Source organism: Pelecanus crispus, chromosome 11, assembly GCF_030463565.1.
Source record: "Pelecanus crispus isolate bPelCri1 chromosome 11, bPelCri1.pri, whole genome shotgun sequence".
Lineage (NCBI taxonomy): Eukaryota > Metazoa > Chordata > Aves > Pelecaniformes > Pelecanidae > Pelecanus > Pelecanus crispus.
Genome location: NC_134653.1, coordinates 31,787,665 through 31,803,660, shown reverse-complemented (window position 1 = coordinate 31,803,660; position 15,996 = coordinate 31,787,665). Strand labels below are relative to the sequence as shown.

At 35.7% G+C, this 15,996-nt stretch overlaps 1 protein-coding gene across 1 annotated transcript in view; it reads left to right on the top strand.

Moving 5' to 3' along the window:
• The window catches only part of KNTC1 (kinetochore associated 1), a 48,118-nt gene that overhangs the window by 29,663 nt on the left and 2,459 nt on the right, over nt 1-15,996 (top strand). The window contains exons 38-59 of the mRNA XM_075718451.1: nt 491-654; nt 1,191-1,295; nt 2,185-2,313; nt 3,052-3,168; nt 3,575-3,684; nt 3,927-4,137; nt 4,867-4,956; nt 5,308-5,479; nt 5,905-5,963; nt 6,104-6,320; nt 6,848-6,921; nt 8,009-8,219; nt 8,327-8,436; nt 9,098-9,147; nt 9,532-9,610; nt 10,294-10,412; nt 11,293-11,428; nt 12,401-12,496; nt 13,390-13,446; nt 13,900-13,954; nt 14,034-14,097; nt 15,142-15,271. Of these exons, the coding sequence (XP_075574566.1) occupies nt 491-654; nt 1,191-1,295; nt 2,185-2,313; nt 3,052-3,168; nt 3,575-3,684; nt 3,927-4,137; nt 4,867-4,956; nt 5,308-5,479; nt 5,905-5,963; nt 6,104-6,320; nt 6,848-6,921; nt 8,009-8,219; nt 8,327-8,436; nt 9,098-9,147; nt 9,532-9,610; nt 10,294-10,412; nt 11,293-11,428; nt 12,401-12,496; nt 13,390-13,446; nt 13,900-13,954; nt 14,034-14,097; nt 15,142-15,271 (2,555 nt within the window). The remainder of the gene's footprint in view (nt 1-490; nt 655-1,190; nt 1,296-2,184; nt 2,314-3,051; nt 3,169-3,574; nt 3,685-3,926; nt 4,138-4,866; nt 4,957-5,307; nt 5,480-5,904; nt 5,964-6,103; nt 6,321-6,847; nt 6,922-8,008; nt 8,220-8,326; nt 8,437-9,097; nt 9,148-9,531; nt 9,611-10,293; nt 10,413-11,292; nt 11,429-12,400; nt 12,497-13,389; nt 13,447-13,899; nt 13,955-14,033; nt 14,098-15,141; nt 15,272-15,996) is intronic.

Below are 15,996 nucleotides of genomic sequence, written 5' to 3'. Positions count from 1 at the left end.
TCAGCCTGTTATCAACATTCTTCTCCTACTAAATCCAAAACACAGCACTATGCCTGCTGTTAGGAAGAAAATTAACTCTATCCCAGCCGAAACCAGGACAATGTTCCACTTCAATCCATATTCTAGGGAGATAGCTCAGTTCAGCGCAGAAGACACCCGTTTGGATGGCAATTGCTACCACTCAGCCATGTGATTTTGGGCATGCTATCAAAGCCTGTACTTCAGTACAGAAGTTCTACCACTATGAGCTAGAATCCAGTAGAGCCTTTCCAAGAAGATGACCAACTTCTGGTTTTTGAACTAAAATGGGAGTCTGTATTAAATTAAGCCCTGAAAATTTAAAGTTTCAAAGGGAGATAAGGCTGATCTTGTGTCATAAATTTAATGAAGAAAATGAGAAACTGCTCTGATATTAATTCCAAGAACAACATGCTTAATATAAATATACTAATTATTTTCTGGGGTTGTTTGTTTTCAAAATATATCCCAGGACAGAACCTTCTACTGCCAGCTAGAACTCCCATCTGTGCAGTGCTACAGAACCTTATGGAGTGCAGTCAGTGCGAGTTAGCTTTGCGGCTAATAGTCTGTTCATTTGGATCCTGTCTTCAGCATGGTATATCAAATAACATGGATTTGCCCCTGAGTGAAAAGGTATGGCAAGGATGATGCTGAATTTTGCTGAGAGTAAATCTTAGAAGTATACCAACTATTAGCAAGTTTAAAGTAGTTATATAAGAATTTGACAGGCATGGGAAAGCCTATCACCATGAGCTTTTAAAAATTACTACCACTTGATCAGATGTTGAGTCATTTTGTGAAAGGAGCTGGTAGTTTCTTCCTTACTTTTCATGGTCTTCTGTTTCTTTTTGTAAAGTATGTTCAGAACTAAACTTCTCATCTCTGCAGGGAGGCCAGGAATAAAATGAATGTTAATAATGGTTTATTATGTTCTTTCACATTGTTTTATCACTGGTTAGTATGGGAAAAATTACAAGTCGAATATTCAAGAGACACACAGTTCAAAAGCACTGGGAGACAGAAATCCTAGAGGAGATTTTGTAAGACCTTAATTAAATCTGAAAATACACTTACTATAGTACCTCCTATTATGCTATAAATGACAAGAGAAGTTGAAGGCTTAGAATTTATTTTTAACTGTGCTGTCTTTTTTTTTTTTTTAATAATAGCTACATGATGGCAATATGCTAGCTGAAACCAAAAGCTTTCTCATTGCTATGAAACAGAAGTCTACTTCATTAATTATGACCACTATCCTGACCTTACTACACAAGGTAAGAATGCTCTGAAAAGGGTAAGAGCGAGATCCTTTCTTCTCCTCTATCAAGAAAGGTGCTACCCTTGCTATTGCAGAAGCCCATTCTGAAATTGTCCTGTGGCCAAACACCTCGAAACCCACACATTCTGGAAAAATCCCTTCCTTCGCAAAACCACAGAGAAGGTGAAGGGAGGTGCTGACAGTATTGCAGTGATGGGAAGGGATTGGGTTCCACAGCCTCATGCAATACCAGAAGGGGGCATGGGTGGGCTGGATGCCCTGACAGCGTTGGCCTCTGCAGTCCCAGCTGCCCTGCCTCCTACCGCAGATGGAGCACGTGTTTCTGAACAGCCTTTGAACAGACACCACCTTGCTGGTAGCCACATGTTGTAGCCCTGGCATATCTGAGCCTCTTATGGACTATAGCTCTTTGATCATACACTAGTTGCTCTACCTGAAAGGTTATGTACAGTGGGAGCTTCCTCTTTGTGGGATCCTTGAAGGAATCTTAAATTACAATAATGGCCTTTATGATCTGTAGGTTATTCTCTTCCTCATTTTCAATCCGGGTTTCATTTTAGATTTTCTTCTAGTTGAGGGGAGTTTTTTAAAAAAGCTGTCTGCAAAACCTGCAATATACCATCTTCTAAGGCAGTTTAGACCAAGGAAAGTTACTTTTACACTGGCTTTAGTATATTTAGATTTTAAGTTCTAAAACCTGAAATGCATTATTATTATTCTTTTTTTTTCCCCTCTAATTTAAAGGCTCGATACACCTCTAAATGACAGAGTACTTTTTATGTGTTATACTTCATACAGAGACCTATTAAAATAAATTCCTAAAGTTTATAACTTTTTCTTTTTTTTTTTCTTTTACCCTCCCCCCACCCCCCAATAAAACACAGGTGTTCAACTGCCGTCTCATAGACCAGAACCTGGCATTGGGTTATTGCACAATTTTGCCCAAGGAAGATATGTTCAATAAGCTGTGGGATGTCATAAACAATACATGGCAAAATTACAGAAAAGTTTTGGTAAATTCACAAGGCAATGTATTTCTTCAGCAAATAGAGAATGTTAAAAAGTTTCTTTAAAAAAAAGACATCAGCATTATCATATGGAAGTGCAATAGTTTGCCATTATTAAAGGTGTAGCTGTTTGAACAAGTTCCTCATTTAGGACACCACTGAGAGAGAAGCTACCTCTCTTTACCACAGTGTAAGACTGCGCACAGGCAGTTGCTGTGAATAGTTGGCATGATGTAAATCCAAGTATTAGGTTACCTCATCACAACTTGTTCCAAAGCTTGAAATTGTTTATTTCAGGTCCCACCATAATTTATACCTACATTATATTTTGGAGAAATTTTTCTCTGTCAGCAGTTGTCAAGAATCGAATGAATAAATAAATATGTCTATTAAAATATAAAGGAAGATGGGAAGTAAAGCATAACAAAGAAATGTGGAGGTAGAGTGACATAAATCTGGAGAAAAGATGATGTCTAAAAAATACCTTTTATATTAGTTTCAGTAGTATGATAGTAACAAAAAATATTTTTGAGAAAGAAACTCAATTTTAAAGTAGCTTTGAACTGCTGACTCAGGAGGTGGCATAATTCTGATACTACCTCCTGTGAGGTTTGTTTTCATTTTACAGAGCTGTGTGATGATGCATGAATTGTTTTAAGTTCCTCTAAGGATTTGGACCTTAGGAAGTGAATACTAGCATAATAAATAATCTGAAAATTTGGGATCCTTTCTCACTCCTTTTAGGCAGTAGCTCTGGTTGGAGCACAGCTTGCTAACCAGTGTGGTGAAGCAGAAGAAAAAAAAAAATTCCAAGAATTGGTTACTGATGCAGAATGGGGTATCCAACTTGGTAAATTTGGTGTAAGTTTAGATTTTTTTTCTTTTTTTATTTATTTATTTTTGAGTTTTATTAACTGATTAAATGTCAGTATATTCTGAGATGTATTGTGATTTTTAAAAATATTTCCCATTCGAATGTAAGGAAAGTTGGGGTTTTCTTTTGGTTTTAATTTTTCATTCTGTTTGCTTGCTTAAATAAACCTCAGAAACTGAGAAATGCAATAACTGAGGGTGCTATAAAAGAACTTCTAAGTGCTTAAGTGTTATTTGGCACAGGGCATAGTAAGCAAATGCACTGCTTTTTCCTGCTCTGAAAATCTCTGGGTTGAAACTAAAGAAAACATAAAACATTAACTATAAGGAATTAGTCTGGATATTGTCGAAAATACTTCTTTGGGAAGAAGATAAAATGTTTATTTATCTGTAGATTTCTTTCGAGACTGTATTTAGACAACCGCCAATAAGGAAGAAGGAACTCATAAGAACACTGGTACAAAATCCAAAAGTAGACACAGATCTCATACTGAATTACTGCAGGTAATAACTGAAGCACATCAGTTGTGTTTAATTGTTGCTGTAATAATAACCATGCCTATTGAAATCTATTTTAGTTTAAATAGATCCTGATTAATGTAATATGCAAATTGTTTGGGGGTTTTTTGTTGTTTTTTAAAGTATTAATCAGAATACATACTAGTCTGGTGAATTTATTCATAAGGAAATAAGCACCTTGATGACATCAAAGGTCACAGGCAAAATAATATTCTGTCCTCTTTTAGTACTTTCATGCTGGACAGTGATGCCGCACTGCAGCTTTGCATTGAAACACTTCTTCTCCAGAATGCTAATACAAATCATGTTGAAGATGACTCTGCAGAATGCAGTGGGAAGCAGCCTCATTCCACATTACTAGCTAGAGCACTAGAAATAATTCCTCTACTGAAAAGCACAAAAGACCTGGTCACTAGCCTCAGTGGAATATTGTACAAGGTAAAAAAAAAAAAAAGAAAAAAAAAGACAAAACAAAAAAACCAACGCACCAAAACTAGCAAAAAGAATTCCTGAATATGCATCTAGTCTCAAATGTCACTTGAAGGACAGATTAATAATTCCACAGAAATTAGAAAAGGTTATTTTTTTCCAATTTTGCTAAAAAATGTAAATATTAAGTTTCAGTTTTCTACTTCTTTAGGGGAAAAAAAAAAAAACCAAAAACCCCCACGGAACGACATATCTAATTTCCTTTAAAGACAGGTAGAGTCTTTCTTCCCAACTTCCCTTAAAAAACAACCAGAAAGTAATCAAACAAAAAAGTAACTTCTAAAAATCATAGCACACTGGAAATATTTTGAAGTGCTACATTAAAAATAAATAAGGGCAAAAAAATCTGTATCTTCAGGTTTTTTGGTTGGTTGGTTTTTGGTTTTGTTTTTTAGGGTTTTTGAGGGGGTTTTGGTTTTGTTGGGTTTTTCTTGATTTTTTTTTTCTTTTCATCACTTCATGTTTGGTTTTTCTGCAATATCCTGACAATTTTTTCAGGATTTAGGACAATGAAGTGGAAGTCTTTTGTTTTAGAGAAGTATGTCACAATGCTTATACTGTTTCTTCAGTGTTATGTCAATATAGCTGGTGTTAAAATTGGAAAAAATTAACTCAGTTGTATGTTTTTGCAAGACAAATCATGCGAGGTCTTATAAAATAGATTCTTATTTTGAACAGCTTGATCCTTATGACTATGAAACTATTGAAATTGTCCTGAAAGTGATACAAAATGCTGATGAAAAGAACACCAGTATCCAGCTAAATCAGGTATGTCCAAATACGTTGCTGTTACCTTGCTAATGGCATCTGTATTGTTTCTGTCTATTAGTGTAGTTATTCAAGAGTCTGTTGAAATTAATTGAATTATTCTATCTACACAGCTGTCATTCAGAAAATAGCTTTCAAGAAATGGTGTTCTCTAGCTGCTTCTCAGCAATGGCTTATAGCAGAGATAAAAACTCTACAGATGTGTACCAACTCTGCCAAGAAAAGATGTCTCCAGGACTTAGGCGTGTCTACTGGGGGGGGCAGGGAGAAATACAGTGGTCTTATGGCTTTTTTGCTTTTTCCTTGCATTTTGTTTCTTCTTATTTTTCTTTTTTTTTTCCCCCCCCATAGGCTTTGAGCCTCCTCAAACATCTGGAATCTTATAAAAGAATTTCTCCACCTGTAGACCTAGAACACCAATATGTTTTAGAGCATGTGATTCCCTTATCTCCAGCTGCTCAAACCAGACTGCCCTTTCATCTGATATTCTTTAGAACTGCACAGTGTTTCTGGAACATTATATGTACGTTCAGTATTTTTTATGGCTAGATATATGTATGATTCCCTTTCTCTGCTATCTGTGAACTTTAAAGTTCTACAGTGTGTATTGTATATTAATTGTAATTCTTTATTAATGCAGTTTTCATCCCAAGTACTTCTGAAAGCACTTGTGCTCCCAAATTGCTACTGGTGAGGTAACTGGCTTTCAGTGGAGCTAAGACAGTATATACGATGCAGAATTCTGTCCTCAAATTCTTTTCTTAGGACCTCTCAAAGAGCAAAGTAATCCACCTATCCCACTTCCCAGGCCAGTGTGGATAATTAAGATTATATTCTTTCTCTCCTAATGGAGGTCTGCATCTAACAATAAACTGAAAGTGCTTAATTTCATAGAGAAAGCTGCAAGTGTACTGTGATGCTATCATAGAGCTGTCTTTTTCCTTTCAGCTGCAGAGCTCAGTGAGGAATCCTTCCCAACACTTCTGTTGATTTCCAAACTAATGAAGGTAAAGTAGCATCTTGAAAGGATTTATTTCAAAATTATTCTTACACACACACAAAAAAGAGCTTTTGTCTTTCTTTTGCATGATTTTGGCCTCACTATAGAACTTCTGACAACTCTTAATCTACTTTAATGTTTTTCTAGGTTTCACTGGATACCTTGCACATGTCTGCAGCTCGACATGTCTTTGAAAAAAAATTGAAACCAAAAATATTTGAAATGAAGAACACTGGATATACATCAGTTGTTAACAAGGAAACAACTAAAACCGTGCAGACTATTCAGTCATATCTGCTGTCTATAGTTAATCCAGAGTGGGCTGTAGCTATTGCTCACAAGATTGCACAAGAATTTCCAACAGGTAAGGTGCATATGTGATGACTTGAGGGCTGAAGTAATGGGAGAAGGAGAACAGGTTTGAGAAAAGAAAAGCTAGCCTGTAACCAAACATTTTTTCAGTATTCTTGGATAAAACCTGGGGAAGTTTGAGAATAAAAATGCATTTGTCTCCTACATCCAATTTTGAACAGTAGGCTAGAACAACAGCCATTTGATAACACAGCATCTCTGTTAAATTATTTTTTCTCTCTTTTTAAGCCATGTTGTCTTGCTTAAAGTTTCTGCATGTTCATACCATCTTCAGACAAGTTTTCCATCAAAAAAAAAAATTCAGCCAAATTTAAGTTAGCGTCTGTATTATCTGAATCCAAATAGATACTATTTTTTTGCTCTTTAGGTACAAGAGCTTTCCTAATATTTTAAATAGCTTCTAAAATTGTTTTTTAAAATTCTTTGAAATAAAATGGATATTTTCTATACTGTAGAAAGGATTCATGAAAACTTCCTTTATTTACTTCCTCCCCCTGTATTTTTTTTTCTTTAAAAAAGGTCCTGACCAGATTCAGGCATTGAAATTCTGTCTCTATCTAGCTGAAAAATGGCTAAAGAATACTACAGCTAAGGTAATGGTAAACTGATTGCAAAACTGTTGTTTTACAGTGGGGTACTTATGTTAGTGTTTTTCTTTTGTTTTTTTGGCTAGTGGTGTGTAAATTGGACCTTAACCAACCCTGATATGGGAAGTACTTTCTTTTGAGAGGTGACTGTGTAAGTGACCCCTCAGAAGGAACCGTCTCTGTCCAGTAACATTCTGCTGTTCACAACCTAGCAAAAGTTAGGCTTGCAGCTCTTGGAGGTTGAACAAAAAATCATAGCATAGCATAGCATCATTTACATTGGAGAAGACCTTTAAGATCATCCAGTCCAACCATTAAGCTAACACTACCAAGTCCACCACTAAACCAATTAAGGCTAGAGTAATAATTCATTTCATGTTTCCTGGCTTGGTGACTGGAATATTTTTTAAATACAGTTTTAAGGAAGAATAATTTGTTCTTTCTCCTGTTGTGTGCATTTTTCTTGCTGCAGGAGAATGAGTTGGAATCTGTTCCAGCTGTTAGATCAATAGCTTTATTAACTTTTGCTTTGAGTTCCAAGACTCTAGCTATTTGTAGTAGTATCTATAAAGTCTGCTTTGACTTGATTCTCAGGCTCCTTTTTACATGGTTGGTAGGGAAAGGTGAATAAGAATCTCACCCTTGCTTATAAACATCAAACTTGCTATGGAGTTGTTGAGACACAATGAGCACTAAATAGTTCTCTGATACTTAGTCACATCTTTGAATAGAATTGTGCCAAAATTAAACTGTAATTCTAGCAGCCAAGGTTTAATATTAAATCGTCTTTTCTTCTCCATCTTACCTCGAAGTGTCTTAATTTTACATACTGGTGCCTGTGGTACATATTTTATTTGGCTTTTTCACAACATACCTTTGTTTACAATTTTTTTCAAAATATGTTTTCTTGCTAGAGCAGCATGGTTAATACTGTTTACAGAAAAAATACCTGTAGATACAGGTATGGGGACACATCTGAAGAACAGATCTTGCTACCCAGGTCACTGTTTTAGACTATAAAAAGTTAAGATTTTTCTAGTGCTTTTGAGTAAAAGGAGGTTGGTTTATATAAAACTGTGGTGTTTTGCTAAAGGATGAATCACATGAAAAAGCAGAAGTCCTACAGAAGAAATTATATATGCAGTATAAGCGATCAGCAACTGAAAATGTTCTAACAACACATAACTTGAACACCGGAGAGCATTTAAAGTCTATTGGGAAACCAGCAAATCTTATCATTTTACTATATGAACACCACAGTATAGACCAAAGAATCCAAAATCCGACTGGCAGAGATTATCCAGGTGAGTATCCATAATCTAGTTGCAAAGGAACAAAAAGAAGTTCTTTAAAAAATGCTAAGCAAGATAACACTAGTGTCTAAACTTATTGTCTCTACCTATTTACATAGATATCCATATGGCAGCAAAGGAGATAGCTGAAATTAATAATTTGGATATGAACAAAATTTGGGATAAACTGCTGGATAAATGGCTGTGTCCGAGTATACTGCCCTCAGAAGTAAGTCATCACTGAAGATTTGGTTTTGGAGAAAAATGTCCAATTACATAAAATATGTATATTTTTATCACTTGTTGAAAAGACTAAGATTATTTTGCACAATTTGCCTTTAGTACTCATGAATCTTTTTAAGATGCATCTGAATTCAGATTACTAACAACTTCAATACCTTTCTAACATTGTTGCACACCACTGTCTCTAGTGAGAATGATTTGGAATGCTTTCCCTTCTCCCTGTATGGAGATTAAAATCTTATCTTTGGTGCTACAGTAAGGTTGTGTAACTGGCCTAAAGGAGTAAAGGAGTTGTAAATATATTAGCCTCATCAAACACTGATCCTAAAATCAGAAAGAGAATTAATCCTCTCCTGTTGCAACTTGGCTAACAGAATTAATTGCTATCTGTGCAGCATACAGCTGGGTGAGAAAGGGCAAAGAGTAGGCATTGCCTCTGCTTCAAAATACCAGTTAGCAGGCTGAGGAACGGTGTTGACTGCCAAGCATACATTAAAGAAAGGACTAATAAAACCAGAATTCCTTTCCTTGGCTGCATTAGCAGGTGTGCCCAGTTTTAAGACAGGGTTTAAGCAAGGATATGACCCAGCTGTTTATCCAAACAATTTGGAAAACTCTCACACCTAGATTTTCATGTCTTTTTAAAGAAAACTCAAGAAATCTTTGGAGGTATACAGGAAGATGAAGAACTCCGAAGGTATGTGTGTTGTCTTACATATAATATGGCAAATTATTGTTAACTTGGAAGTTTAACTATATCTGGCTTTTTCAAGAAACCTAGCAATGTGTGTGATTCAGAACTCACTGTTGTGTTCTTATTTTTACTTCCTGGTAACATCAGTTTTGGATTGTCAGATCCTTATTTATGCAATGAAATACCATTTGCAATAACTTACAGGTGTAACTGCGTGCTTAAGAGTACCTATTTGGAGGTTTTCTCCTCATTTTCTATATCCGTGGAATCTCTTACCCTTAATCTCTTTTTGACAGTGAAATACATTTACATTTGAATGAATATTGATACATTGTATTTCAGTAGCTATGCTGTGTACTTGTATTAAAAACAAACGCATTTTTGCAGAGTTATATATTTACTTCAGTCACGCCCAATGGATTATAGTTCAAGAATGCTTTTTGCAATTACAACATCTGCCACATCTGTAAGTTTCTAAATTCTTCTTTTAGCTTGCTACTTATGAAATTTTTACCTCTTACTGAAATCGGGTATTGCCTGCTTAACTGTATGGGTTTCAACCTAAGGCCTTTGTATCTGTGTTTTGGATAGTTTATATAGCTGTATGATCTCTATGCTTCTCCCCCGCTCCCCTTGGAGTAAAACTGTGGTGTTCATTGAATTTTGCTATTGACTATCAAGAACAGTCCTTGAACTCTGGGTTTTCTAAACTTATTGTTGATATTATCTGAAAATAACATCATTAAATGTTTTCTAGAATGTGCTTTAAGCTGGTGCAATACATTGGCTCTCTCTGGGTGGAATTAAAGCAGAATGGTAAAATTACTTTAACCTTAACCTTCAGTCTTTCACACTTACTAAATGTATTTGTGATACTGTATATCACAAATACTTTCCTTGCCTGCATTAATAGTCTTAAATCTAGAAAACCACCTGGTTTAGCAGTGTTCTTTGAAGTTGATAAATATTTCAACTGGTAAGTATAAAAGTTGAACATGAACCAGTCTGTTACTTGGCATATATTTTCATGAAATGAATCAAAAAAATCTTAGAAAGGATCATACTAGACATACATATATAACCCTCTTTCTCGTTGTTCAGCCCATTGTTGTGACTTTTCACTGTGTTGGTTTTTTTCCCCCCCCTCAGCCAATTGGTGTTACTCAGTTGACATTTGCTCACAGGAGCAGAGCACTTAAGTGTCTGCTCTACTTGGCAGATACCAAGACTGTGGAATCGCTCTTCAAGAAACCCATTGAGAAAGTAAAGTAAGATGATTTTTCCTTAAGGTGTTCCTTAATGGTGTTTTTGGTTTTATTTTTGGTCTTTAACAGTCTTTGGGAAGAAATATATGATATTTGGAGAACTGTTTTTTACTAATCTGGGTTTTTTTTAACTTTTAAAATCTATTTCTGAAGATCATAACTAGATCTTTTAACTTCACTGTAATGCAGTCCAGTACATCATAGTCCTACTCTGTAAACCTGAAAGTAATATCACATTACATGGAAGATATTTTGTTCCATTTTGCACGGATTGCAGTTACTTCTTCAGTAACTGAAGCATTTTCTCCTACCCATATATATAGTATTCTGTTCATCAGAGTTCAGAACATGTCATCTGGCAAAGACATAGTCCTCTGCAAAAGTAAGGAACCAAAATCCCAGCAGAATAATATTGTTTCTCTGAAAATATCTGTGGAACTAACTTCCTTAGAAAAAATCTAGAATAGAATTTCTATGCTGGTAATCTGGAATTAGGGCCCTTTTAATGGAAAGTGATGTTTTCGGAGTACATCATGCCAAACAGCTTCATATGGGTTTCTGTAAATATGCAGTCTCTGTGCATGAATGAAATTTTAGTTGTAAGAGTTGTAACCAGTAACTGGTTTATCTTTAGACATGATCCAAGCCATTCATCGTTCAGGTGAATGAAGTTTCCCTAAGCAATTACCAGAAAGTTTTTTTACTTCATTAAGGTCTCCTTCATAAGTACAAATACAGTCTACGTTATTTTTTCCTTTTTTTTTTTTTTAAAGCAACAGAAGAACACTTTTCCAGTATTATCTTAAGCTTGATTATGTGAGTTATAATATAATAATCACTGTAAGTATCATTAACTCCTGGTTTTGGGGGAACTTTTTTACAGGTATTTTCTAAAATGCTGCATTTATCTGACAGAGTTTGAAATCTTGAATATTCCATATACTTACGAATCATTTCATAAGAGTCCTAAGGAAGGAATGATTAAAGGGCTATGGAAGAATCACAGCCATGAACCCACGGTATGATTTTTAAATCCTTCGTAATTTTTTGTTTGTTACACATTGTGTGAAATGTACACCTTTCTACATAGCACATGCATTTCTAAACAGGTGTTGTTCCAATGTACTCTGTGCTATTCATACACCACTCATGATGCGCTACTCACAGTTCTATTTAAAAATGCTAGTGAGTGTGCAGTTACCCCAAAGAGCCTCCTCTTTCAGAGTGACCAAAGAAGAAAAACCCATTGATGTGCTAACTACCGCTCATCACATAATGATTCCCTAGTACTTGCCCAACTTTGTGTATCCATACCTTGTCTCTTGTCTGAGAAGCAAGATCTTTGGTGCAGAAGCCTTTTTTTCCTCTTGTTTGCTTGGTTTTTTTAAGTTGCTTGGACTCATACATCATACTTTAATATGAATTAAATATTAACAGGTATACGCCTTTAGAATAGCTGTTAGTTACTTATCTAATATGCCAGGGATAGGTTTTAAGTTATGCTCTGCTTAGGAATTTAACTTTGACAATTACTTTGTGTTACAAAGTATTTTTGTAAACGGCTAACTTAACACTGAAGACAAGGGCAGGTAAACGAGATTTACAGGTGGACTATATTGTATGACAAAAAAAGTGTACAAGTCTATTAAGGCTTCAACAGTAATACTTGTGATTTATAGCTATAAAATGGAAGTGATTTGTTCTTTCATTGAAATATATATGCTAGTCTAAAATTTGAAAATTACAGATAAAAAAGCTTTAGCTTTCCTACAATTAGAAAATAAAGTGGTATCCCATATAGGTGGGTTTTTTGGTTTTGTTTTAATTTGCCTCACATGCATAAAATAATTTTGAAAGTGGCTTGGTTGTGGCCTTTCAGGAGTTAAAGGTCCCTGTAATGCTGTAAAAATCTAAAATGACGCTGGCAAGCAGTAAAGGTTTGAAGATCATGAATGTATATTAAAATACAGTGTGTCCTTGCTCTCCTTTAGGCTGTTAGACTGGTGACAGAGCTTAGTCTAGAATACAAAGTATACGATTCCCAGTTGTGGAATGGCCTGCTACAGAAACTCCTTGGTTTCAATATGGTAAGGAATTTTTAATCATGAAGTTCTGCAGTGAGGTGAGAAAAAGGCTTTTTTATCCACTGATTTCTAAAGAATGTGATAGACACGTAAACTATAAACTTACTGTGAACAATTATTGATAGTTTACATGGTTACTTTGGGCTCTTAAATACTGAACTGATGAAGCTTTGAGGAATTTGTGCTTTAGCAGTACTGCTTGAGAACTTTGATCTTAAATTGCTCTAGTTATATTCTTTTTAAAGGCACAAAGCCATTCAAATGGCAAGAGTAAATCCTATGATAATAAATTGAAAATTTTCTTCATATTATTATAATTTTACAACAGAATATGCATATTTGTGTGCAATATATACACATGCGTACAAACTATGCTTATATGTATATACATCTGTGTATACATATACAGATACACAAAAATATTACCCCTAAAATGTATTTATTATAGTAATCCTCATTTTTATCATTCAGTATCTTAATTACCTCTGATTGTCAAATTTTATGTAATGTTGCTACAGCCTAAGGAGGTAACAGATATACCTAGCAATGTGGCTGTAACAGAAACAGGTATTGAAGCTAGCTTTAACCTAATGAGATTTAGGTACTAATAGCAAAGAAGTTGGGATCATAAACTTTTCAGCACCAGTTGTATTAAGACTACTGGAAATCTTGGGTATTTACTGAGACAACATAAGCCGCTACTGCTTGTGATAATTTAATTTACTAAACTATAAATCCTACTTCCATATGCATCAGTTATTCCTCCCAAAGGAACAGAGGTACCTTGAGGAACTATGAGTTTGCATCCTGCAGACAAGAGGAATGCAGTTCTGTAGATTATCACCAAATCTTAAAAAACACTGTAGCATTTTATAATGATTTTTTTTTTTTTCCAGATTCAATACCTAAGAAGAGTTTTGATAGCAATTACTGGGATTCATTCATTATGGGAGGTAAGCAAATATTCTGCGACTCCTAATCTTTTTCTTCACTTAACAGGAGTTTAGCATCCTATTTGTGTGTGTGTGTGAATGGCAGCATCTGTGCCATGGAGTGTCATGCATGAAAAGATTATTTTTTAATTATTATGACAATGCAATATGCAGATGAGTATCATTATTAATCACTGAAATAGCATATTTTGCACTTGTGGTTCCTTCAGTAAACACTTACTTGGAGGGTTTTGTAAAGCTGGACAGAGTAATTTTACCATCAGTCAAAATATGGCTAAATCTTAGACTATGAGATGAGGAAAGCAGTGTTAGGGAATAATTCATCCAGGATAAAAAGAAAATTGACAGGCTTCTTCCACCTACAGTGGGTCAGGATATCTGTGTGTCTGCGTTTACAAGTACACTTAGATACAACTGTGTTTGGCTCTTACTTTAAAACTTTGTTGTCAACAGATTCCCAACTTCAGTCGAGCTTGGCGAAGTGTAGTTCTGTCACCATTTCTCACAGGTAGGGTCATTATTAGCTATCGTGCTTGTATAGTAACTTGGTTATATATTTACCTTATCATGTTTTCTTTATTTCTTAGCTTCATGTCCACCGAGTCCTAAACAGTTAGAGGAATGTTGTGAGTGTTTTGTGATTCTGCTCAAGTAAGTGGATAGTACATCTCACATTTGTATTAGTTTGAGCGGGAATGCCAGTTTGTAATTTCTTGTCTAACAACCTGCCCTGGAACATGCAAAGGAGCTCTGAAAACTGGGGAGGAGCCTGAGGAAGAACCTTCTGCCTTTTCTGGGAAGAACAAGATCAGGGCACATACCCAAACAGAAATTCTGTGCTTGACTGTTGACATGTGCTGTAACTCAGTACCTTGGCTGTTAAACTGTACTGGGAACTGCTCTCTGAATTGGGACTCAGAATCAGCAGCACAGACTGCTGAAAACCAATTTATTTGCCCAGTCGCTGCCCCTATGAGGAATATCTGTTCCTGTCCTGACGTTTTTAAAGGACTCATGGTCAACCCTAAAAGTCCAGTTAATATTTTTCTTAGCTCAAAATATAGCACATTTCCTAAAACATTAACACAGAGTGTAAGAGAGAAAGAATTCGTTTTCCTACAAAGAATAAATCTGACATGACAAAAATCTAATAGCTGCACATCTGTAAATGTGGTTAACCTATGGTATTAATGTTGCAAAACATGCTATACATAAACCAGTTTTGCATTGCCTTTACAATGTGAAAAAGCGCAGTAAATCATTATCTTATTCACCACAACGCTCTAACTTGCTCAAGCTAAGAACCAGAGCTCAGAGCGCCTGACTTGAACCAAAAGTTAGTTAGGAAATACTGGAAAGGGATCCAGCTGAAGAACATGCCTACACTACTGTGCATATCCATAGGTACCAAAGCGTTACTCTGGGCAGCTGGCCAACACCTCCCATCAAAACAGGGCCTTGGATGTTTAGAAAGAGAAACTGGAGTTGGGTGGGGTTTTTTTCAAGCTAGAAAATCATCATGCATTTGTATTCTGTGAAACTTCAACTCACATAGCTTAGCCATTTCTGAAAATGAGGTAAATATGTATTGTTATATGTGGCTTAAAAATTCTCAGTGCAGTTTTGTTGACAGTACTAAGCCATCCAGTTCTACATATCATAGTTGAGAACTTCACTCCTAATCTTCTTCTGAAGGTGTCCTGTTCTGGCTGACTTGGATGTCATTGGAATAGCTAAACAGTATGCACAGCTGGACCTTCCAGCTTTTGCTTTGGGGTGCCTGTTGCTGATTCCTCAGCCTGAGAAGCGAGAGCAGCAAATTCAGGTAAATAGTAAGTTTGCTGTTCCTTCTGTGCAAGGGAAATGACCTTCAGCGTGTTATGTTCAATAGAGACTGTGAAAGATGGTAACTTGTAATCCCATCTTATTTAAATACATCACTGCTGACAGGTGCTTGGCATTTCCCACCCACAAAGGCTATTGCCCTGAATTTGTCCTTCTGGAAGGGATCATGTGAACAGTTGGGTTTTGGGTTTCTTTTTTTTTTTTTTTTTTAAAAAAAAAAAGCAAAACCAGCTAGCTTCAAGTCATCCTCAGCAGCTTTGTCATATGACTTTGCCTTTTGAGGATTTCAGGATATTTTATGGGATCCCAACCATAAAACCCATGAAAAAACACAAAAAAACCCTAAGCCATAGCCATATACCTGCTGGAGCAGTGTGAATATGATAACATATGTAATTGCTGAGAAGCTACCAGTGGACTAGTTTCACAGCAGATTGTAAGAACAGTACTGAATTCTACTTCAGAAAAGTGTTGAGTTGAAAGCTCCAGACTTCTTAGGAAGGTGCTTGATATGTATCACAAGATGTAAACCTTTTGCCTTAAACCCATATCCTCACTGTTCATGTACCTTGACAGTTTCCTTTCTGTTCTCATTTGTTTCCATTAATTTATGCTCTGCATTGTTCTCGCAGATGAAGCATTATAGGGTGTTCCCATATTTGTCATAAGCAAACTGGCACTAGTAAAGGCATCTTAAATTCTTAG